The sequence below is a fragment of the Uloborus diversus genome, chromosome 3 (assembly GCF_026930045.1).
Source record: "Uloborus diversus isolate 005 chromosome 3, Udiv.v.3.1, whole genome shotgun sequence".
Classification (NCBI taxonomy): Eukaryota; Metazoa; Arthropoda; class Arachnida; order Araneae; family Uloboridae; genus Uloborus; species Uloborus diversus.
Window position 1 is genome coordinate 125,225,945 of NC_072733.1, and position 24,064 is coordinate 125,250,008.

The window sequence follows — 24,064 nt, forward strand, 5'->3', positions numbered from 1 at the left end:
AAGAGAAAAATAATTCAAATGTTAGAGTGGAAAAGAAGTTTTTCAAGTTGCGTAATAGAGAAGGAATTTATTTTTCAGCTACAAGGAAGTTATTCGGAGTGTCTCTTATTCATTCCGTTATCAAATATGAATAAGGTATTACATCTTCCGTTGGGATGAATAATGAATGTAATGTTAATACTATCGAATTCTCTTCTGCTGATTTGACAGAAGTAGTTCTATAATATTCAGGCACCAGCGTTCTCAGGTAACTAACTTTTCAGCATGGAAATTTTCATGTAAACTTAAACAGTATGAATGAATCTAGTTTATAGATTTATGGTGACTTCCGATATTGAAATTATACAAAAACGTAACTTAAACAGAATGTTAAATGTAAGTTTACGCTCAAAAAACCTAATTACGAAAACTTAAATTGAAAGAATAAATCTTAAATATTTATGATGAATGACTGAATGTTGATAGTAAAATTTTCTTTGGAAATGCTATTACAGCTGTAACTTAATCAGAATAAGAAGATAAAACATGAATATATATTTTGCCAATGATTTTTTGCTTTTATGCAAGTTCGATGATGTCATACTGATAAATACAATGAAAGAATATAAGTGAACTAGCAAGGATGAATTTCTTACTAATGTTATGCAAGAAAATATTTCAATCTCAACACAAACAAGAGAAGAAAAGTTTAAGTGTTAACGATATTTTACTGATGTATTCTTAAATAATCTAATTTAAACATAACTAGAGATTGTTTATTGAATAGCTATACTGACTTCGATTTTGCTTGAAATTCTTTTAATTTTCTTATATATACTTAAAATCAATGGAAAAATTTATCTTAAATGTGTACGTCTTTCTGCAATATTTATTATGCTTGAGGATCAAATTAATTCAAATTTAAATAGAATTACAGAATATATCTTAAGTACTTAGAACAATTTTGGTAGAAACATTTAACTACAGTAGTTACGTATCTTCTAGCTAGACCAATTCTTTTTTTTTTTTTTAGCGCAATGTACTACTTAAACAAGAGAAAAATTTCAAAATTACAATTGGATGAAATTTTCGACAACATTAGAGATACTTTCTAATTTCTAATCAATTTTCAACTCTAGAAATGTATATTTTATTTAAAAAAAAAAAAAAGAAAATAAACATTTTTTCCAAGATGTTATCGACATTTTTGCTGAAAAACAGCTTTGTGCTAACGGGAAAAAATATCATTACTGTACTTAATAAAGTTTTTCGGTCTTACAGCTCTATAAAATCAAGTTTTGCAATGTATGAAAGCTCGGCATTTTCAGAGAATTCCAAGCATGAGACGCCGGCAGTGGCACACACTAAGGAAGGGTTCAAGGGGTCCGGACCCCTCCCATCGCCTTTGAGTTTTTTTAAATTGACAATAATCCTATGTATGTAGTACGTAAAATTATTCCTAGCATAGGTAACAATAATTTCAGATTTAACAAATGAAAAAATTTTTTAGTTAGTTGTTCTATAATGATGATTTTGCTTTGCTGCTTATTATTACTTCCTTTTACAAAAAAAGGAAGTATTGTATTTGCGAAAAAATTTTCACTCAAAAATCGACCTTAATTTTGATTTTACTCACCCCCGAATGAATATTGAGGTTTTTTTTTTCGACTCGACCACACGTGGATGATTGCCTAAGAACGTCTAGACACGCTAGTAGAGGGAGTATGGTAGAAAATAGATCCGGAAACTGCATTTTGTGATAAAATCATGAAACTTGGCATGCATGTAGACAATGTCCTTATAAACATTTTTAGAAGGGGAGGCATTTCGAAATCCCCCCCCCCAAAAAAAAACCCTGGCGGCCATTTTTGGTCAAAAAACCAAAACTAATTTATTTTTTAATTTTTGAAAAACACCCACTCTTTCTTCTTTTGCGAGTTCTATTATGCTTACTAAAGCGTAAAAAAACATCAAAATATCTCTTAAACTCCTAATTTTCATAATAATTTCATAAACTTTGATTTTTTAAACAAAACTTTAACTAACTAAAGTCTTGAACATTTCTGGAGGAGTTGTTTGAGAAATGTTTTTTTATGTTTTTTAAAGCTCTATGTTAAAGAAGATCAATTCATTTATAGTAGAAACCAATAATCCGAACCCCCGAAATCCGAAACATTAGAGAATCCGAACATATGTTTTAAAATTTACCGATAAAAACTGATTACAAAACTAAGAATAAAACTAGAAATAAAAAATCACAAACAAAGCTAGTAATTTTTTCGAAATTTGAAACAAATATTTCAATTGTTACTTAAGAATGTATACAATAAATTGATTAGTTGAAATGAAATCAATTTTCATTTTTGACAAAACAAAAAAGAAAACTTCAAACACTTTTTTCGCAATTTTTTGGAAGTTTGACTCACATTCTGCAGTTTTATAAGTTATATTTGCACTAGCGAAATGAAGGCGGGGGAGGGGGGGGGCACGGATATTTTGTTCATAAAACACCAAAATTTATTATTAAGCGCTTTAAAACAAATTTTAAGTTTTTTCTCAGACGATTTGATACGTTTGTTCTATGTTTTAAACGATGTAAGAGGAATAAATTATTAATTACTGCAATAAGAAGTTTAGTGCTGTGTTAATAAAGATAAAATTATTGTTATTATTAATAAAATTGTTATTTATTAAAAAATAACTCACTATTGCAAAAACTACGACTAAAACTACAACAAATCTGAGTAAGCGATATGTACAATGATTATACAGAAGATAATTTTAAAACGTTTGAATTTACAAGTAATTTACACAGATACATAGCATTTTCCTTTGCTGTATTTACACATCGATGTGCAGATAAGTTCATTTTTGAAGCACCCACAAGTTATTTGAGAGCAGTTGTTTTTTACACTTGCATAACTTAAATTCGCTTTAAGCACTTGAAACTGCCGGCAAACTCAAACAAACAAGAACGTGCTTCTTGTCAATTGCTGTAAACCCCAATCATGAATTTAAGTTCAGGCTTAATTTTTAAGCATACTGCCCCATTGATATCTACCTTGATAAGCACTAAATGTTGCCTAAGGGCTTCAGCTGTGGGTGATAACTTCATCATTCATCTTTGTTTGCCGGTGGAAAAATGTTTTCTAGTTTCATTTACGGACGGAAGTTACATGAAGACGAGTAGCAAAGATTCGCTCAGAAATTTGAAATTTTTAATCAGGTATGCTTTTTTTTAGGTTGGGATAGGTATAAAAATGCACCAATCAAGATAGTCTTTCCATCTTTTCCATATCGTCACTTTTCTCCGAACTGCAAAAAAAGAGGTCGTGTCACATCCTGAGAATGAGTGGAACCCTCTTTGAGCAACTGCTTTTTGCTGACCGAATTTGTGAGCAAAATCTGAGACTAGTATTAGTCGAAATTGTTTTCCAGCTACAAATGTAAGCCTCATCTTCTTTCTCCCCTTTTTGTACAACTCATGAAAGTATGATATGCCTAAAATGACAGCGGGCGCCAACAGTTCTTACGCATATGCTTCTGTATCCTCTTTCTGCAGCATCCAAAACATGTCCGAAGATTCTACAATCAGCTTCCTCGTGATTTGATGGAGCTAGAGGTGTCGTATTCAATGAAAATCCCCATCGAATCTTTAAGAGCAAATCAAGATGGTATAGGCAGTGCAATCATGAAAAACAATTATATCTTCTTATCTGCATTCCGGAGGAAACTGATCCAGTTCTTTGGAAGCAAACCATTTTCTCCAAAATGATACGAGTATCTTTCTCCTATTCTCTTATATGTCTTACATCTGTATCCTGAATAGACTTCAGATACTAAAACAAAAAAATTTTTATCCTAGGTCGTTTTATGTGAACGATGAAAGAACCATCATATACAATAGCATCAAAATGCATCTCTGCACTTATTCTAAAATTAGTATTCATAATTTTCATCTTCAGCATCCTTTCTTAAAACGTTTTCGTCTTCTCTTGAGTAGTCTTCATCAGTAGGAATACTATTATTTAATTCATTGAGCAGGAATGTTAATAACTAGACTTATTTCCCGTTCAAAGAGTTTCTTTTTTCTGAAATCGATGGAGGGTGAGGTTGATTTTCATAGAGGAGAAATCTATCCAGATTTAAATGTTCGATATCGCAAATAATGAAAAGCTTTGAAAATGAATCTCCATCGAATTTTAATCTTTGCATTAAACAGACTTACTGGTTTTTCTGTAAAAATGAGACTAAAAAGTGTTTTTTTTTTTCTACCCGTGAATATGAAGTGACTTTTGAGTCACAATTACTTTCTCTATGAATTTGTTGTAACTTTTTTTCCCAACATGCCCAATCTTCATGAGTTGTTCCACATATTCTTCGTCAACTGCTATATTCCTCTCTAACGAGAACAATTCTTCCGATGTTTCGAAAAATGGATTTCCATGTTCAGCTATTGCTCTTCAAGGCCTGACTGTTCAAAACCATTCTTGAAAAAAGGCTTTGGAAACTTAACATTTCTTCATTGCGTATATACAGCGTTTCTTTAAATGAACGGATTTATCTTTTTCAAATTGTGTAAAAAATCGATAACTTCAAGACCAACCAACATCCATCTTCTTAACGCAATTGGATCTGTGATAGGCCAGTTATACCCCCGTCTCCTTTCACCACCGCATTGTTTTGCTTTTGCATGTAAGCATGGTCCAATCCGATCACAGAAAACATGTTTATTGTATTTTTTACAACAAACATTCCTTCTTCGAAGGCTTTGTGTAGGTCTGGAATGTTTGTGGGTTAAAGAAGAAGATCTTTCATGAAAACTGGTAACCATCGAGCATACTTACTAAAAAATATATGTACATCGTTTACTATAGCAATAAAATGGGAAAAAAAACACAATCAACTTATTCAAAGGTTCAGAAAAGATATTAAAGTTGGTTGAAAGCTGTGATCTATTAAACATTAACATTAAAAGCCCCAGCTTTAATACAATGCTTCAAAATTTGAACATTGGGATGGTGCTTTCTTTCTCGGATTTTTAAGTTTTAACAACAGCAACAAAAGTAATGATAGAAATAAGAAGACATTTTTTATTCAAACTTTAAATTTCTTTCTATTAAAATTATGTTGTCTTGACATTAATTTCACCCATTTTCCTTCAAATCCTTGTTCTCTTATACCCTTTGGAAATAGTTTCGATTATGCCTGCTCAGTCATAAAAAACGAGGTGCATCATGGCCGGATAAATAAACAGTTCGGGCAATTAGAATTCAGATAACTGGAACCCTACTTTGATAAAACCCTAATTAAATTTAGAAACCAGTAATTATGTAATGAGGGGAAAAATTCACGTCAGAGAATTTACAAATTAAAAATATCGATTTTTTTTAAATAACCACTTTTTGTGAAGTCATTTCGGAAATTAGACGTTTAATGGAGCTTTAAACGGTAAAAAATATAATCAACATCTATGGAGTAATACAAGCAATAATTTAAAAAATAATAATAATATTTTTTAAATCATCATTTTTGGTTTTGGACCAAAAATGGCTGCCAGGGGGGCTTTGGGGGGATTTCGGAATGCCTCCCCTGCCTTCGTTGTATTGGCATTCGTTGTAACGGGATTTCACTGCATGTATTTCTGATAATATTGTTGTTTTAGCTCTGATAGCTTAACATTGTAAGGGGGTTACAACCATTAACTAAAAGAAGCAATACAATTTATATTATAATGATTCGTTCTTTTTACGCGATTTTGAGGAAATTAGCTACGACCTGTCTTGAAAAATCCTGAATAATGTTCAATAAATTTTTACAAGAATTTAGATGAAACTAGACTTAAAGGGAATAAAATTCCCTATAAAATCAAACCCGAACGAAGCTTCTAGAATGAATAGTTTTGGTTTTACAGATGAAAAACTGCGATTTTTTGGTAAAAATTGCCATTTTTCGTAACTTTAGTCTCTTTGCGGCACGTGTTAATATCATCGAAATGACTTGAAACTTTGCAAATCACATTTTCTAGTCTATTGGCACATTTTAGGGGGGTGCCGCAAAAGATTAGTTGAAAAAAGTTTTTCTCCATGTACCTTGTGACCACCCTATTGTGCACACCTCCCTTTTTGGTTTTTGGTTGCATTCGGATGTTTTTAAACTAAAGGGGTCTTTTGCCCTTTTTGGGGGGGGGGGATCATTGCTAATTTCGATGTAAACTCAAGTGGTGTTATAATTTGGCGGACACTTGGCGATATATCGTCAGTCTTTTGGTCGCCAAGTTTTGTCGCCAACTTGGCGACAAATTTGGCATTTTTTTAAAATTTTTTTTTTTTAAATCTGGTTTCAATTCGGCCACTGTTGGTGATATTTAGAGAGTAAACTATTGAATCACATTAAAACTGCAAATAATGAGAAAATGACATTAAATTGGAGTAAAAGGAAGTCATGTGATGCACACATCAGCTCGTTTTTTGTTTAAATTTGTTGCTGATTCTTATTATTATTTTTTTTTTTGAACTAACAGCCAGCTGATTTGATTACTTCTATTACTCAGCATAGTAATAGGAAAAAATGGCAGATTTTGCGTTGAGTTTTTAAAGCCAGAAATCTCAAACAGTTATCTCAAGTGATTTTTTCCAAATAAAATACTTTTTTTTTTGTGATCTTTATTTTTTTTCAAGCATTTTGTTTCACTGTCAGCGATATTGCTGAAGTTAGCACATAATTTATATATTGCATTACATTATTACTTAATACGATTTTATAAAACGATCTGTAAAGTAAAATATCGTTAGTTAAACGTAGTGTCATTAGTGGTAAAGTTTCTTATATTTTCTAAAAGAAACGTTGATAATGCCAGAGCGGATACTGCTTCTGGTTTTAGATGGGGTTATTGTCGGAATCGGAGTCATAAATGTAAAAAGAAGACCTAAATGGGGAGTCAGAGCAAAAATTTCGAAGCATAAATACCCTAAACGCAGGTTTTGTGGTATCTTTGGTTGCTTAAAGAGGGTGGGGGAAGGTCATGACACCCCTTCAGAATTTCACTTAAGACTTTTGAAAAACCTTACCAACCTACACAAACCTGTAACGTAGAAGGGCACGAATTCGTTCAGACACTCCACTGAAACCCAATACTTTTTCAGAAAGATTTTTAGTTGCGTTGGGCTCAGGGAAAAAGGTTTTAGTTTAGCCATCTCTTAGTGGAAACGGTTTCAGCGGAAAATAAATTTACAAACAAGTATAGAAAACAGTTTAGAGTGGAACAGCGATGCACTTAAACCAATATATTATATATTGTTGAGCAGATGAAGCAGCAAGAGTCTAAAGCTGTTACATCTAAATTACAAGCTATAAATCATTTACACTTCTTTTTTAAACCTGGTTCAAAGTTATTCTAAAAAATAAGTTGAGAAAGAACTCAGAGAACAACCAGACAATATTATTAAGTAACTACGGTGGTTGCGTTAACTTACTTCTGGGAAAAGGTTTTCAGTCTGAACTTATCCGTAGAGCAGTTATGAAAATACAAGATTATATTAAAGGAGGAATTGCAACTGTATTTAAATAATCTGGGGCGAACACAATCATAACACACACCTACAGACAAAAGGGACGTCCTTTTTAATTATTTCCTCTCATTTTTTTATTTTAATTTTCTATCTAATGTATATATAGATAAAATTTTAATTGAACATCTGTCATAGCGTAAAAAGTCATGTTCGCTAGAACAAAATTTTTTGGCAAAAATTAAATTATGAGCACTGTCAATCTTTTGCCCCCCCCCCCCCCCACTACTCCGAAAAACAATTATCAGTCACATGTTTGATACTTTCATTTTTGTTTTGTTAACGTACTAACTGATAACATTTTATCAGAAGTGCCACAAAAAGCGATTTCTCTACATTTCTTTTGCTGACTCCGAAGAAGCTTGGTTTCACAAGAAACTTCTTTTGTCTCTGGTAATAAAGAAGTGAGTTTTTAAATTCTTAGATCTATTTATTTATTAGATTAATTCATTTATTTATATATTTCTCAGTTTTTTTTCTGTTTATCTATTGCATTAACTTTGAATGACAACTTTCCGTTTGGTGTTTTCTTTTTAATATGAATCTTATGTTCATATTTCCAGAATAAATCAGAACTAATAAAGCATATAAGATAGACCGGGGCAAGTTGACCTGCTTTACTCTAGTACAGTCAAACCTCGCAAATTTGTTCGTTATAACGGGAATTTCGTTGTAATGAAATTAGAAGAAAGGAATGGCAATTAATGTAATGGCACTGAAACGGAAGTTTCATTGTATTGGTATTCGTTGTAACGGGATTTCAATGAATAGGCATAAAAATAGTTAGCGAGAGAAAATAACTTGGCACGTCGAAATTACAGAAACAGAATTAGTTTAAACTTGTAAATATGCCTTACTTTTCCTCAGGTACCGAAGTACCGAAATTATTGTATTAGCAATTTAAAATTTTGTTTTTCTTTGTGATAATTTTTCATGGACTTTACGAGATTGATTTAAGGAACTTTAACAAGAACTGTTCATTTTCAACAATTACTTATTTTTTATTTCTAAAATGTGTTAATAGAATACTTCATTGGATTCAGTTTATTAAATGAACAGTTTTAAAAGGTTAGTTCCCGTTCTAATTCATTCGAGTTATAAGTTTTTTACGGTCAAAAAAAAAAAAAAAAGCACGCATAATTTGTAAAAAAAATTTCTAATTTTCAGTAGTGAAAACATTTCTATTGTAGTTTCCAACTTTAAGAAAGTACTATTTTTGCCTTGGCAAATTACCTCTTTTATATTACTAAATTATTTTCAAATAAAAAAAGTACAGACTTCGAAAAACAGAGAGGAACTAAAAAGTAAAAAATAATTGGTCATACTTACGTACCCAACGTTACTCCTACCCAAACGTATAAATTAAATCCTTATTTTAAAATTCCAGTGCAAAAATCAACTAAACACCCAATTATAAAATAAACACTTATTTTAACTACTATACGATGAATTATTTTAATACCTAACTAATTATATACGATCTCTTAAGCTTTAATAATCAATTGAAGTCGGGGCCTCCTATAAACTACTACCTAACGTAACTGAGTAGGTTTAGTTTTAAAGACTTATGCGTTTTGTTAAATTAGTGTTTAACTCAGGATTTGGTGGGTTGTCAGTTACCTTTTCAAACGAGAAAAAAAAAAAGAGTTTTCGAAATAGGTCTATGAGTGTTTGAGTTTAGGGGGACATATATAAAAATATTCCGACGAATTGAGAACGTCTTTTTTGAAGTCGGTTAAAAAAAAGAATTGGCACTTAAAACTGATCTCTGTTTCTCTCCAGATTATATTTGTGCACTAATTTAATTAGAACCATTTAAAGGTCAATGGTTTTTCTAACTATTTTATATTTCTCTATGATATGTGTCAAGTAACCCATGAAAAAAGTCGAATTTCTCTTTACTTGGCCACGTCATAGATCAACACCACACTAGAGACAGGGTATCTACTGTGATGCTGTATATATGAAGATCAAACTACTTTTAAAACAATGGGGGGGGGGGATACTAAATGAATTTCCTCTTTGCTTCAGAAGAGTCTTTATTCAAAATTTGCGATATGACTACTAATGATAAATGCGGGGAAGATATTTAGGGGGGTTACTCTCCCAAAGCAAGAGCCCCCTAAAAGGGAAAAATACCCTTCAAAACACCCCACTTCCGCCCTTTTGGGGGCTCCCCGATTAATATTTATATTTTATGGTACTTTCTTTAGCACTGAGTAAAGAAAGTACCTTTGTTTTATGAGCACTTTCTTTAACAATGGATTTTATATTTAATCGTTTTATATTGAAATTAAATGAAGTTTATTGTTTTTTGCCCATAACTTTTTTCTAAAGAACAAATACGATGATGCAAAGGTTTGGAACCTAAGTTAGATCACTCCTATCCATTAAACAAAAAACCCATGAAATCGTTTCACTAAAAGAGACGCTATGAATTTACGAACAACAAAGCGCGAGTATGAAATTTGAAAAGTTCCCACGATTTCCCCAGGATCCCTCATAGGATCCCTCATGCTCGGGCTGGAAGACCATTAGACGACCGGGAGAAGTATACCGTTTCAAACAGAAAAAGAATTTTCCTAATCGGTCCAGGCGTCTTCTAGTACTCAGGGAGTATAGTACATAAATAGGTTCCAACGAAATCTGTCAATTAGTATTGACATAACTGTAAATTAATTTGACGGCGTAATGAAATATTAAATCTAGAATACCTGTCAAACTTCACCTGTTACAATATATTTAATAAGGAACAAAAACTTAATCATCGGGGGGGGGGAGGATTTTAGTCTTCAATACCCCTTGAATTGTTAGAAGTTATTTATTAGCAAAAAAATGTTTGTATTAAATTAATTTAGCAAAATACATTTAGTTTACTGATTTGCTACAGAAGTAATAAATACATTAGTAAGACTATAATTAAAATTAACAGGCGGCGCCGTAAAAATCAAATATCCCGATGCGTGAGAATTAAATATTGTTCAAGACAAGATTCCTCCGTCGAAAAATTGCACCGTTCACGCCAAAACCACGTGATCTCTGACGTACCGCGCAGCTGACGAAAGCTGGTCTACGTAGCCACAACGTATGAAATTTAAAGTTTTTTAGATTTCTCCGAGATCTCTCATCAGATCCAGACACAATGAACATGGGACCATCTGGAAAGGGGATGTCAAAATTCATTCCAAACAAAAAAAAATCAAATCGGTCCAGTATTCTTGCAGCAATACGACAACGTACATAAAAAGCCGCAAGACGAAATCATAACCTCCTTTTTTGAAGTCGTTTAAAAAGAGAAAACACTTTTGAAACTTTTTCAAAACCCAGTACGAGCTATTTACTCATTGGTCGGCTTAACCGAACTTTAAAAATATAGTGCATTCAATCAGAACAATTGAAGGCATTGTAAAATTTTAGCTATATTATTAACAGAACAAATAGTTTTAAGGAAAAAACATGATGTATCATTTTTGTTTCTTATTCTTTTTAAGGTCTTTGGTATATTTAACTGAATGTCACACAGTTTTTAGTCCTTATATTTTCCTTCATTTTTGAATGAAATTTTTACACGAACTTGAATTATTTCCTTTTTTAAAGAAAATTTGAGCTCTAGCACATTTTAAAACATTTTGCGCGCATTGCACTCTTTAGCTTGACATATTCAAGCTAAAGAGTGCAATAGTTGAGAGAGTGCAAGAAAAAGCAAATTTTAGAATTTTTTGCATTTAGACTTAATGTTTCACATTAGTACTGCATTTTACCCAACCGGTGGTCCAAAACAGAAACTTCGAACATTATCATTCACCATGTATAATCATAAAGTCTGAGCATTAAGACATGATGTAAGTAGGACATAATTTGTTAAGTAACACGAGACTATGCTATATAGTGTCTTGACATAGTAACACGAGAGATGTTTAACGGGTACCTCAAAAATGATGAAGCGATAAAAAAAATTTTTTATTGCTTATTTCAAAACAAAAAGCTATTCTGAACATAGTGGAAAAGTTTCAATGCTTTAGTTCAAATATTTAAAAAGTTATGAGTGGTTTTAGGCCATGCTCCCTATGTGTCCTTATGCAAAAGAAAAACTTCAAATTGCTTTTTTTCGATGATGGATTTTTGTGTATTCATGTCATTAGAATCCCAAAGGATTTTTTTCTATTAAAGATACAGCTTTAAAGTAATACTTTTTGCAATTGGGATAACATATTTGATAAAACTGTGCATTGGATAAGCATTTTATAAATTACTCTAATGTTTAGAGCATGTTAAACCTTTAAAAACCAAATTGTTTTTAAAAAAAAAACTTTGATTTTTTACATAATTAATCACAGAAAATTTTCAAATGAACTCATAAGCAAATGACTGCACAGATTTTTAGAGATGAGTATAGTGATCGTTTTGCAAAAAATGTTTTTTAAATTAGTGCAAAAATAAAAAAAGCCTTAGGGATTTTAAAAAGTTGAAATTTTCCTCAATTTTTTGAATTTTCAAAAAAAGTAGACAATATTTTTAAATTTTGAAAACAAATTAATGATTACGAAATAAGTATGTATGTTATGGTTTCGAATAAATATAAAATTTATATAAATTAAAAGAAATTGCTTGAAAGGTACTGTGACCCCTTAACATGCATCCTATTGATAAAATAAAATTTTTTGAAAAGGATTTGATTAGTGAAAATCTTTAAATATGTTCCCGTTAGTCCTAGATACATACTTCTAAGTGTGAAAATGGTCAAAATAAAATGCATAATCACAATATGAAAAGTTTGAAGCCAAAAAAAAAAATATATATATATATATATACATATATATATATAGTAAAAAATACGAAATTAACTTTTTATATGGTCTCCAAGTCCCCTACTTTGCATTTAGGGAAATCTGAAGAGTGAAATAACAATAAGGACACCACAAATTTGACATTAGTACCAGCATCTACCCGGATACAAAAAGCAGCAATTTGTTACTTATACCACTTGACACTCGTAGTCAATTACACCTTTTAGGGGCAAATATATTGACTAACAAGAGTTTAAAATGATATGTGTGCATACAGTGTGATTTTTCAAACTGTACGAGCTTTTGTAGTGTATTTTACCTCATCATAGCATAACATTAGCATTTATTTTTCAATAGCAATGGAAAAGATAAATACCTTGTTTTTTTTAATTCGACAATATTGTTTTTCTGATTCTTCTGAAATGGCAATATGCTCAAATCCCATCTTCTGTGCAGTCCGTACTACTTTTGAACTAGAATATTCCCTTTAATTTTTGTTGCCGAATGTTTCAAATTTTTAGTGTTGGTATTATGTTTCAGTGGAGATTTTTCCTGTTGATGCAATGCAGAGGACTTGGGTACCGTATAAAAATTTAGATTTTCCATTTTTCCTTATCTTTTTTCGCTTCAAACGTTTCATATCCTAAATCTGAATAATATTTTTACCATTTTTGCAACTGGAAGTATGCATCTAGAACTGCCGGATGCGAAAATAGAGGTCTTGCAGGTTAAACACTGACACGCTCCGCTGTTACAATACTAGGACTGGCTAGCCAAAACGGCAGCCAACTGTTCAGAAAGCGGGCGATTACCCTAAAAAACCATCCTCTTATAGCGCCTCTGCTTGCCCCTCTCTGAACCCGGCTACGCCCCATAAATGAGTCTTTTCTTTTTGATTGTTATTTTCTTCACCAGTTGGCACAAAAACAAAGTACATTATATGCTTTTTTTTTTTTTACCTTAACTTCGCTCATTCTATCAAAAGCGATTTTTGCTTGCAAAAGAAAAAGCAAATTTTAGAATTTTGTATTTAGACTTAATGTTTCACATTAGTACTGCATTGTACCCAACTGGTTGTCCAAAACAGAAACTTCGAACATGTTCATTCACCATGTATAATCAAAAAGTCTGAGCATTAAGACATGATGTAAGTGGGACATAAGTTGCCCTATTTTGCTTGTGTATATATATATATATATATATATATATATATATATATATATATATATATATATGGCTTGTCACAGAAAGTTTGCAGTGTTTTTTGTATTTTATAAGAGGATAACTTACATTATGATTTTATTATGTATTCTTGAGAAAAAAGTCGCAAGTTTTGCTTGATAGTGCATTAATTGTTGCACAATTAGTCTTTAAGTATTTCCAAGAAAATAGTCTCAAATTTTATAGGAAAAGTGCATATCAATTCTTATTCAATTAGTTTCCCTTTTTTATCCCCCTGCAACCAAATCTTTTTATTAAAATGTGAAATTTTCTTCACAATTCCCGTCCTTACGAGTGCTTGTTTAGCTCGAGTCCAGCAACATGTGATTCGAATGATTCAGGAGTATAAGAAGATTTATAATTATCATCAACCAATTCCTTTTTTTTTTTTTGAAAAAGCCAATATCTTGACAATTTTGAATAATGTGAAGTAACTAAATCAGGATAACAGAACCTTTATGTTTCTTTAGGTATGTCAAAAGATGTTTCTAAAAGCGCTCATTGTCACAAAATATTGAATTTATTTTACATTCAAGGGAAAAGTGTGAGCATTTATCGAATACCTTACCCGATAAGAGCTTTCCGGCTGATTATTTCATAGGAAATACCTTTTTCAGAATCTGGAAGATCATTCAAACTCTCAGTAACAAAATACTGAAGCCCAACAATTTCAGAAAAATCATCTTTAAGCGGTACTGTCACATTGCAAAGGTTTCTTTTTTATACAGGGTGTTCCGTTTTAACCTGCAAAACCTCTATTTTCACAACCGTTAGTCTAGTTTCCAATTTCCAAAATGTTTAAAATCAGATGCAGAGTAAAGATATTGAAAGCTTAAAGCAAAAGTAAAAATGAGTAAAAAGTACAAAGTTTTACTTTTTGTATGGGCCCTAGGTCCCCTATCTCGTATTTAGGGCAAGAATAATTCCAACACAACATGTTCGACATTTGTACGACCAATATTCACCGACATATGAAATACAGCGTTTTGTGACTTACACTACTTTACACTCGCCGTCAATAAGACCCTTTCGGGAAAAGTATAGTGGTTAACAAGGGTTTTTAAAACCATATGTGAGCGTAGAGTATGGCTTTTCAAATTATACTAGGTTTTGTAGCGTTTTTGCGAATCATGGCATAGCATTTGCAAATATTTTTCAATAGCAATGAAAGATATAAATACTTTTGTTTTTTACTTCAACAAGTCATTCTGAAAGAGCTATAACTTCCTATCTCATCTTCTGTATGGTCTCTTAAAACTTTGAACTCGAATAACTCCTTGAGTTTTGGTCGCACAAATGTCAAGTTTTTTGTGCTAGTAATATTTTTCAATGGAAGTTATTTCCCTAAATATAAGTTAGGGGACCTAGGAACCGTATAAAAAGTTAAATTTTGTAATTTTTGACTCATTTTTTTTTTTTGCTTAAAACTTTCAATATATTAACCCTGAATCTGATTTTGAACATTTTTGCAATTGTGAAGTGAAATTTGAATTGTGAATGCACCTAGGACTAACGGTTGCAAAAATAGAGGTCTTGCACGTTAAACCGGAACACCTTTATATGTATTTTCTAAGTACTTATGCAAAATTTTGGATCTTACTTCTTTACGTTTCGATGTCATTTTATTGATGAAAATTTCCTAGCAAAAGCATCATGATACAAAATAAATAGTTAAAGTCCAGTCTTTTCATCCATATACAGATATTTTAAGATATAATAAAAGATATTGCTAAAAATTGATCCCACCCCATTGTGCCCCGCAATTTCAACCCCATTTTTGAACAACTTTCTAATTCATGTAGTAGTTTCATTTTTCGACTTTTTAACTATCCAGTTTGATTCACATTAAAGCGAGCATATTTAACTTTAAAAGGGAATGTATCCACTTTATCTGAAACATATTAGCGCAAGTTAAACCAGCCAATCGGCATGTGTAGCACCAAGAATGTTTCTTGGTTAAATGCAGAACAATCCGGTTCAGTGCTTTCTGAAGTAAAACTTAAAAAACAAACAAACAAATACAATTGTTTCCAAAAAGATCTTCATAGTTAATGTTTCTAACCATCATTTTATTTCGCTTTCGATAATATCAGTTATCTTTTTCAAGGTTTCATCATGGGAAGAAAGAGGATAGCAGTTGTTGGTGTCGGACCTTGCGGTATCTGTGCCATAAAAAGTTTAAAAGAAGAAGGCATGGAGCCTGTGGGTTTTGAAAGAACAAATACAGTTGGAGGATTATGGCGATATCATGATGATGATGTAGAAGGTTTAGCATCTGTAATGAAGACGACGATCATCAATTCTAGCAAAGAAATGAGTGCTGTCAGCGATTTTCCACCACGGGAGGATACACCTAACTACATGCACAACAGAGAAGTTTATGCCATGTTAACGAGCTATGCTAAAGCGTTTGATGTGATCAAGCACGTGAATTTCCATAAAGAAGTCATTGAGGTGAGACTGCTTTTCTTTATTCCTTTACGAGTCATTCTCATAAAAGCAATCGTTTTGAGTTTATTAAGTTCACAAAAATTAAAGCGGATGGAATCAGATGAAACCTTTTGTCGAGATAGATATATGTAAGTGCTTTATGAAAAAAATATTGGTCCTGAAAAATAAAAATTATTTTTTTGAATAGCATTACACCCTCTCTTAAGCGTCATTCTCTCACTAGTGAGGGAATGACGAATACATTAAAATTGGATTCTTAGTAATATAACTTACTGATATTTGAGCTTATTCGCATATATATTTTCAAACGAGGTAGTAACTTATGATTGTTCAGTTTTCATGCATTATTTTATTTCATTTTTCTATAAAAATAGATGTGAGGGTATGACGGATGCAAAAAAAAAAAAAAAAAAAAAAAAAAAAAAAAAAAAAAAAAACATTATCTGGGTTTATGCTTTTATAAAGATTCAAAGGAGAAATTTTGGACAAATTGAAGGCCCTCTGCTGCAATATTTCTCTGGGTTTCGAGCTGCAAATTACTATTCTATTTGCTAAAACAAATAGTTTTGTTGCGGTTCTGGGTTGGAAATTTACTGTTGTGAGGGAATGACACTAACCACTGAGGACCAACCCTAATTTAATTACGTGATCTATTTTTAATTTTAAATATTTTATTTTATTAAATTCTTCAATATTTTGCAGTTTGAAATAAAAACCACAACGTTGTGAACTTAGTGTTTGCTTGGTTAGAAATCATTTTTGCTTATTTTTTACTAACAGAAACAAGTGAAGGAATGACATTTTGTCTTATGTTTAAAACATTTTGAGTAAAATATGGAAATTTTATTTTTAATGATCTTCTTAAACTGTATCTTGAATAGTATTTAAACCCCTAAAAATTTGTGTAAATCATAAAACATTCGTGAATTATTATAAGGACATGAAAATTGCAATTTCTGTGAGAATACATGATCCTTATAAATATGACTTGCAAAAAAGTCTTGTGTGGTGCCTTGGATGTGATTTTCTCACTTTGTGTCGTAAATCTTTCTTGTGTTGTCTTGTTTTTCAATAAACATTGAAAAACTTGTTGTACTAATCCTGCCGGGGTATAAGCCATCCCTGTGAGGTAAAGCATAAACCTCCAAAAATCCTCGCAAACAAACAAACAAACAGACTTAAAAAGAACAAAATCATCATCTACATCATGGATTAGGCTTAAAGCCCGGCTTCGGCTACACTGATCAATGTATCGGAGCATTGGTCTCCGGTGGATTGTTCATTTAATTAATTTAAAATAACTAATTGAAAACATTTAATTTAAAAATAATAATTGCTCACGACTGAACCTTAAGAAAGTATCATGAAATAATCCACCTCAAATATGAAGTATTGTCCGTTCTCTTAAGCCGCACCTAACTCGCCCGAATGATTTTTCTTTAGAAAAGGATGATCAGTTGAAAATTACCACTTTTCAAAGAGTTATAAATTTTAAGCATTAACCTGTTACCACTGGTTCATTTTCGATGCTACTTTGCATTTGCAATTTATATTCTTCTGCTTTGTCTAATACGGGTCTTAACGTCGTTATCTAAACCAATCCATATAGTAAAAAAAACACATTACCCCTAATTTGATAAAATCAGAGCGGACATGAAGAATGTGCAATTTCCGCGGAAGGTTATAGAAAATCAGAAAGTATTTAGCCTTGATGAATTTTAATTATCCTGCTAATACTTCGCTTTTCTTTCCTTTTTTTTTTAAATTTTAGGTGGACTTAGCAGAAAGTTACGAAGAAACTGGCCGTGTGGTTGTCAGCGTAAAAGACACTATCACTGGCGAAATCTCAAAGGATGAATATGATGGAGTGTTTGTTAATATTGGTCATCATGTTTATCCTAATATGCCATCTTTCCCGGGAATGGAAATATTCAAAGGGAAAATAATGCATACTCACAGCTTAAAGAACGTAGACAGCTTTGAAGATCAAGTTGTTGTTGTTGTTGGAGCTGGCAACTCGGGAATGGACGCAGCTGTTGAAATTAGTTCTGTATCAAGACAGGTAATAAAAAAAAAATTATTATAAAAAAAAAACTCTCATGCAAGAATTATTGAACAAGTAACAAAATTTCAGACATATGGTTTGACTTTTAATTTTTCATAAAATTAATGTGATCCTCAAAATATGCTTTAAACTCAAATTTTCTTATACACATATAAATGTGTTATTTGTTAGTTATACATTAGGATCAATTTTTCCAACCTTTTTTTTTTGTGTATTCACAAATTAAACTTCTAATTTAACACCAAATTTTGGACAACAATTTAACACTGAATTTTTATGTCTTGCTTAAAATTATCGGTATACTCAACGAAAACTTTATTATTTTCATAAAAATATTTCTGGTGTTTAACTATGAAACCACTTCAGAGATAATATTTGTCTAAATCGTATTCAAGAAATAGTGCTTGAATATTTTTCAAGTTTAGTTACTGAATTTAATTGAATAACACGACAACTAGCAGTCATGACAACAAACAAGCAATTGAGCATCACAATAAGTAATTTAACCTCTTAGCTACGATTTCGAGTACTGTGTAGGGTAAAGCAACGTTTATTTTAAAATATTTAAAAAAAAACAGTTTAAAAATTCATAAAATAAGGAAGATTTTCAGAAAATTTATCTCATTAGCAAAAATTCACTAAAAAGAGAAAAATTAGTAATGAATTTTCTAGAACAGATTTTAAAAAAGAATATGTAAAATAAAATTTTACCTTTTCCTTATATACCCTTTTATCCCGGTAAAATATCATTGCTTCACCATGAAGCATACCAGAGAAAATAATCTTCAAAATATAGCTCCAACTATACGTCGAACACTTAATAAAACTGCGAAAATGCATGTATTATCATAATATGTACAAATTGAGATATAGAGTACCGTTTAGCATATTTTAAACAGCATTTGAAGGATTATGATTACGATTGGAACATAATTTGAATAAATAAAGAAAAATTTGTTTAAAATAGTGTAAGAAGAAGTGTTCTGCACTTTTATATTTTTTTTTATGCGCTTCGTAAAGACTTTAGATTTCAGTTTCTCGCTCTTTTTTTTCTTTTTTCTTTTTGTCGCCGTTTTTAAAGATTTTCTAGTTATTTTATTTATTTATTTTGATTCAAGAAGCTTGCTCCAGTTTATATTATGTGAATCAAATTTATGTTTTCCAAGGGAAATAAAATCGTATCATCGATACCACAATCCTACATTCAAATTAAACTCAGGCAGAAAAATAACCACAAAGATTCAAGTAAGAAAGAGTGTAATTAGTTGAGTAATAAATTGAGGGACTTAAGAAGAGCGTTATGAAGAAGAAATAGTTTGAGTCACTGCCTTTAAAATTAACACAAACTATCCAATGAAGCGTTGATTTCTTACATGTTTTGTTATAGACGATCATAGTGCCGTGTGCAGGTAAACGGCGGTATTTGCAGAAGTGAGTTTTCGAGATATTTGAAGAAACTACTGTGGATTCAATACTAACAATAGGAAAACGATGGAATTCGACGTTTCTTTCACGCCTTTTGTTTCAGCGGAAACCAAATAAGCGAGCTTGTACTCTAACTAAAACTAATGTACAATAGATGACAAAAATGCAAAAAAAATGAAAAATAAAAAATTTGCAGTTACTGCCCTTTACCTGCCCATGGCAGTATACTGCACTCTATTTCGATAAAAAAAAATAACCTGCAAGACCTTTTGAACACAGGTCTTTAATAGTCTGTTATAAATATTCAAATATTCAAAAGTCAGTTAGGTCAGTATTTATTTTAAGTCACTTATAAATATTCAAAATTTCTTTCACTATGCTTTAAAATACGTTTTGCTGAGACTTTAGGGTCCGTATGTCAGTGCTAAATGTCTAAATCTAAGTTTTTGGTAAAAGTAAAGTATCCTAACATAACCTTTTTTTTTTTTGTAATGTGTTATTTAAAACTTATTGCTGCTAATAATTTACTTCCTATCTCCTTCAAGGTTCCTTTAAGAGGTTTTCCGCCTCCATCTCAGTAACTTCCTATTCCGGGTTGATGAGTGCTATAAAGCACGAAACTGCAGTCCTCGGATGGAATGACTGAGCTGGCGATGTGTTTTATGTATTTCTACCTTAGCTCTCGCTTAGGGTGGTAACTTACTGCAAAATTCATGTTTGTTTAAATTGATTCATTAACCTCGACATTTCAATTATTTAAAGAAGACTTTGACCGATGTTAATTGATACATCCTTCGATTTTCCGGGGTATAGGATGGCTAAATACATATGCATTTTTCCTTTTATAATCCCCCCCCCCCTCTTTTTTTAACTAAATAATTTACTTTTGGGGATAGTAAAATTTAAAGAATTAAAAACAGTATATTTTGTGAAAGCCATGTTTTTAATCATAATAAATAAATGAAATAAACCTAAATAGCTTGCGTTGTTTTGATTTCCAGCATGAAAAAGACAATAAAAAAATAAAGAAACTGTTAAATGTTGATTGAAACAATGAATTGAATGAAATATATGTTCCAGAAATTGGCGAGATCCTTATCTAAAGGCTAAATAACTCTGTCATGTTATGTGGGCTAAATATATGACTTTTTGTTTTTTCATCCTTGTTTTCCCACAGGTCTACTTGAGCACCAGAAGTGGAACTTGGGTCCTTCCTCGAGTCGGTCCAAATGGCTTACCCATAGACGTAGTTTTGACCCGCAGATTCACGGACATGTTGTTCAAAAAACTGCCATATGATCTGATTTGCTGGATCAGTGAAAAAGTGCTGAACTACCGTTTTGACCATGAGATTTACAGTCTGAAACCCAAACATCGAATTTGGAGTCAACATCCAACTGTTAGTGACACTTTGCCAATAAAGCTTCTGAGTGGCACTGTTGTAGTTAGAAAAAACATTGAAAAGTTTGTAGAAAACGGAGTAATTTTTCAAGGAGAAGATCAAGTCACTGAATGTGACACGGTTGTTTTTGCAACAGGATACAAAATCAAGTTTCCATTTTTGAGTGACAAGATTACTACAATAAAGAACAATCAAGTTCATTTGTACAAATATGTGTTCCCTCCTCATTTGAAACATCCTACTGTAGCAATTTTGGGGTTGATTCAGTCAGTCGGTGCTGGATTCCCTGTAGGGGAGGCGCAATGTCGTTGGGCATCTTTGGTTATGAATGGCAAATGCTTTCTTCCGTCTCGGGAAGAAATGGAGGCTGATATCAAGAAAAAGAAAGAGATAAATCTGATGAGATACGGCAAATCAGAAAGACATACCATCCAGGTAGATTACATTGAGTACATTGATGAGATAACAGCGTTGTTTGGTGCAAAGCCAAATCTTTTGAAGATATTCTTCACTGATCCACGGTTGTTTTTCGTTTTGATGTTTGGTCCATCTCTACCATATCAATACAGGCTCCAAGGTCCACATTCCTGGTCGGGTGCTCGAAAAGCTATCTTAGAATGGGACAAAAGAGTTATAAAACCGCTGAAAAGAGATTACCAGGGACAGCAATTCAATGTTCAAAGTTTCTTGTATAAATTATTCGTAGTTGGAAGTGCAATGCTTCTTCTAATTAGTATTTTGATAAAAGTGCTATTTTAAACCTATGTAATCACAATGCTACTATCTACATTTGAGATCTCTGTTTCAATATTTGAATGTAAATTGTAAATAAACAAAATCATTCATTAATTTTACAAACTCAGAATTTAGTTACCTGCTTTTAAAGAACAGAATTGCTACAGAAAATATATTTTTAAAAATGAAGAGTTTGTTTTGTTATGTTCTGTGTAAAGTGATAAAAATGTTTTCAAGCAACTATTTTTTATTTTGTATCTTTTACAAATTACATTAGGATATTAGTGACACATCATCACTTAACTCTTCCTATTTCAATAACTTTCATTTTATTTAAATTAATTATTCCATTTGCTAATTTTTCTATTTAATTCATTCAAGGTCATTTTTTTAAACAAAAGAGCTGAGAAATATTTACAAAGATTGTTTCACCGTAAAATACTATGTAAAAAAAGTAATAAGCAACGCTTGGTTAAAAATTGAACTCAACTATTATTATTGCCCATAAAAAGGTTGTTTTGATTAAGTTAAATACATATTTTTTACATATGTTCCAATTAAAATTTCACCTTTTTCTCAAATGCATCATTGAATTTATTACTGTGTATTTATTTCGTAAATTATTTTGCACATTTTGATTGAATATGGTTAATATATAAATAGTTTTAGTTTTTTGGGACGCATCTAATCACTCTCAATAAGTTAGTTGAATCATTATCAATACAAATACGTCTTAAAAATGCTGAAATTTCTTCCTACTAACAATAACTGATTTTTTTTTTTTTACATTACCACTATAAACACAGAAATGAATGTATCTGCAAATTTATTTGTACAAGGAAAATTTACTAATCCTTATTTAAATGCATGAAATATTTTCTTTACAAATTAGTTTTTAAATGTATTTGAAATGCTTAGGCATTTTGCTTTTAGCGTAATTATTTGTATTGATAAATTTAAATATACATTTAGAGGAACATTAATAATATATAAAAACAAATTTAATAAATTTTTATTCAATGCAGAGGCTAACACAGCCTCTTTAAAGACTAGTCTTTTGCGTTAAACTTCGTCAGAGATTTCCTGGATTTAACGAAGCATCCCGTTAAAACAAAATTTTTGAAGCGCCTTTCCTTGAAAGTAAGTTATATATTAAAAAGCCTTTTTCGTTGAAATGAAATTTTCAATATCCTTTTCAATGAAAAACTTCCAAAGGAAGATTCTTTCCTATTAAAAGGTCCTTGCCTTTTAAAAGGAAGTTTCCTTTTACTTTTTTGTACCATGAAAGAGATGAATATATTTCCAGTGTCAATTAGAGAACACTTTGAAGAAGGCAGAAACATTTACTTCATTAAGTTATTCGCATTTTAACAATAAACAAAGGGACAAGGGGAACATCTTTTTATTTTTTATTTTTATTTTTTTTACCCATCTTCAACCTTTTACATAATGTTTTTCACCAGTTATATCTCATAAAACTAAATCGTTGATAAATTATGTTGCTATAATCGCACATAATGAGATTGGGAAAAATGTCATATTTTGCAAAACGTCTACTCATTCCAACCAAACAAGTATTGAGAATTGCATTTTCATTCTGAGTTTTCCAAATGGTTTTCATTGTTTTAGCGCTCTTATAATATTGACTTCAAAAAACCAAATGCAATTTTTCATAGAAGAGAAATATACACAAGGTTTAAAATTAATAAGAAGTGGAAAGCATGATGCTTAAAAATTCCCCCTATAAGGAAAACGTGAAATACACATTCGAACTCACAACAATTTAATTTTTTGAACAGTCAGTTCAGCAATGTCAGCAGTATTCGAACCACATACTACCGTCATTTTCATTTCGGACTTCCCGAATAAAAGAGAGCTTAGCAAATCTGATACTGTTAATAACATCCGTTTATTAAGTTCGCAAAGTGGTCCAAAGATTGACATATAGCTCTTGGCCATGTAATGTTTCCTGCTCCTTTTTCTTTAGGTATATCTTCGATAGTTCATAATAATGTTTAATTCTTGTTATTTTAACTAAATTTCACAATTTTAGAAATGCGCTGAAATAAATACTATTGTAAACACAAATAGCGTCATAATTCCTTCAAAGCAAGCATGAAACAGGAAACTCAACCAACAGAATATTTCCCTAGTTTTCTCATTATTACCACCCACTAAACTGTTTATTAATTAACCAAAAAGGATTTGAAAGAATCACATTTTATAATTTCTGTGTAGCAATGCAAGTAGTTGTGTTTATTAAATGTTGAGACTTGGAAACATCCTCAGTCAGAGAATGAAGATTGTTCTGCAGTGCGAAATATGATTTTAAAAAAATCCGGAATGCTGAATATTAGATGATTGTCCATTTTATTAAAATTGTTCACAATCAGTCTATTTCTAACACTAATATCGCTTCACGATTCTTCAA

The 24,064-nt window shown here is 31.3% G+C and overlaps 1 protein-coding gene across 2 annotated transcripts; it reads left to right on the plus strand.

Moving 5' to 3' along the window:
* Nucleotides 1–128: 128 nt before the first annotated feature.
* Nucleotides 129–22,187, plus strand: LOC129218395 (flavin-containing monooxygenase 5-like). 2 transcript variants are annotated; one of them, XM_054852646.1, is made up of 4 exons: nt 129–247; nt 15,663–16,009; nt 17,778–18,068; nt 20,674–22,187. In XM_054852646.1, exons 2-4 carry the CDS (start codon nt 15,671–15,673, stop codon nt 21,655–21,657), a joined length of 1,614 nt encoding a protein of 537 aa, XP_054708621.1. In that variant the 5' UTR covers nt 129–247; nt 15,663–15,670; the 3' UTR covers nt 21,658–22,187. The 2 variants fall into 2 exon arrangements, with proteins under 2 accessions (XP_054708621.1, XP_054708620.1); XM_054852645.1 differs by lacking the exon at nt 129–247 and adding an exon at nt 7,893–7,951.
* Nucleotides 22,188–24,064: the final 1,877 nt, after the last annotated feature.

Coding starts and splice junctions, on each gene's coding strand:
- LOC129218395 (XM_054852646.1), top strand. CDS start 15,671: ATGGGAAGAAAGAGGATAGCAGTTGTTGGTGTCGGACCTTGCGGTATC. Junction 16,010..17,777: donor TCCATAAAGAAGTCATTGAG/GTGAGACTGCTT, acceptor TTTAAATTTTAG/GTGGACTTAGCAGAAAGTTA. Junction 18,069..20,673: donor TTAGTTCTGTATCAAGACAG/GTAATAAAAAAA, acceptor GTTTTCCCACAG/GTCTACTTGAGCACCAGAAG.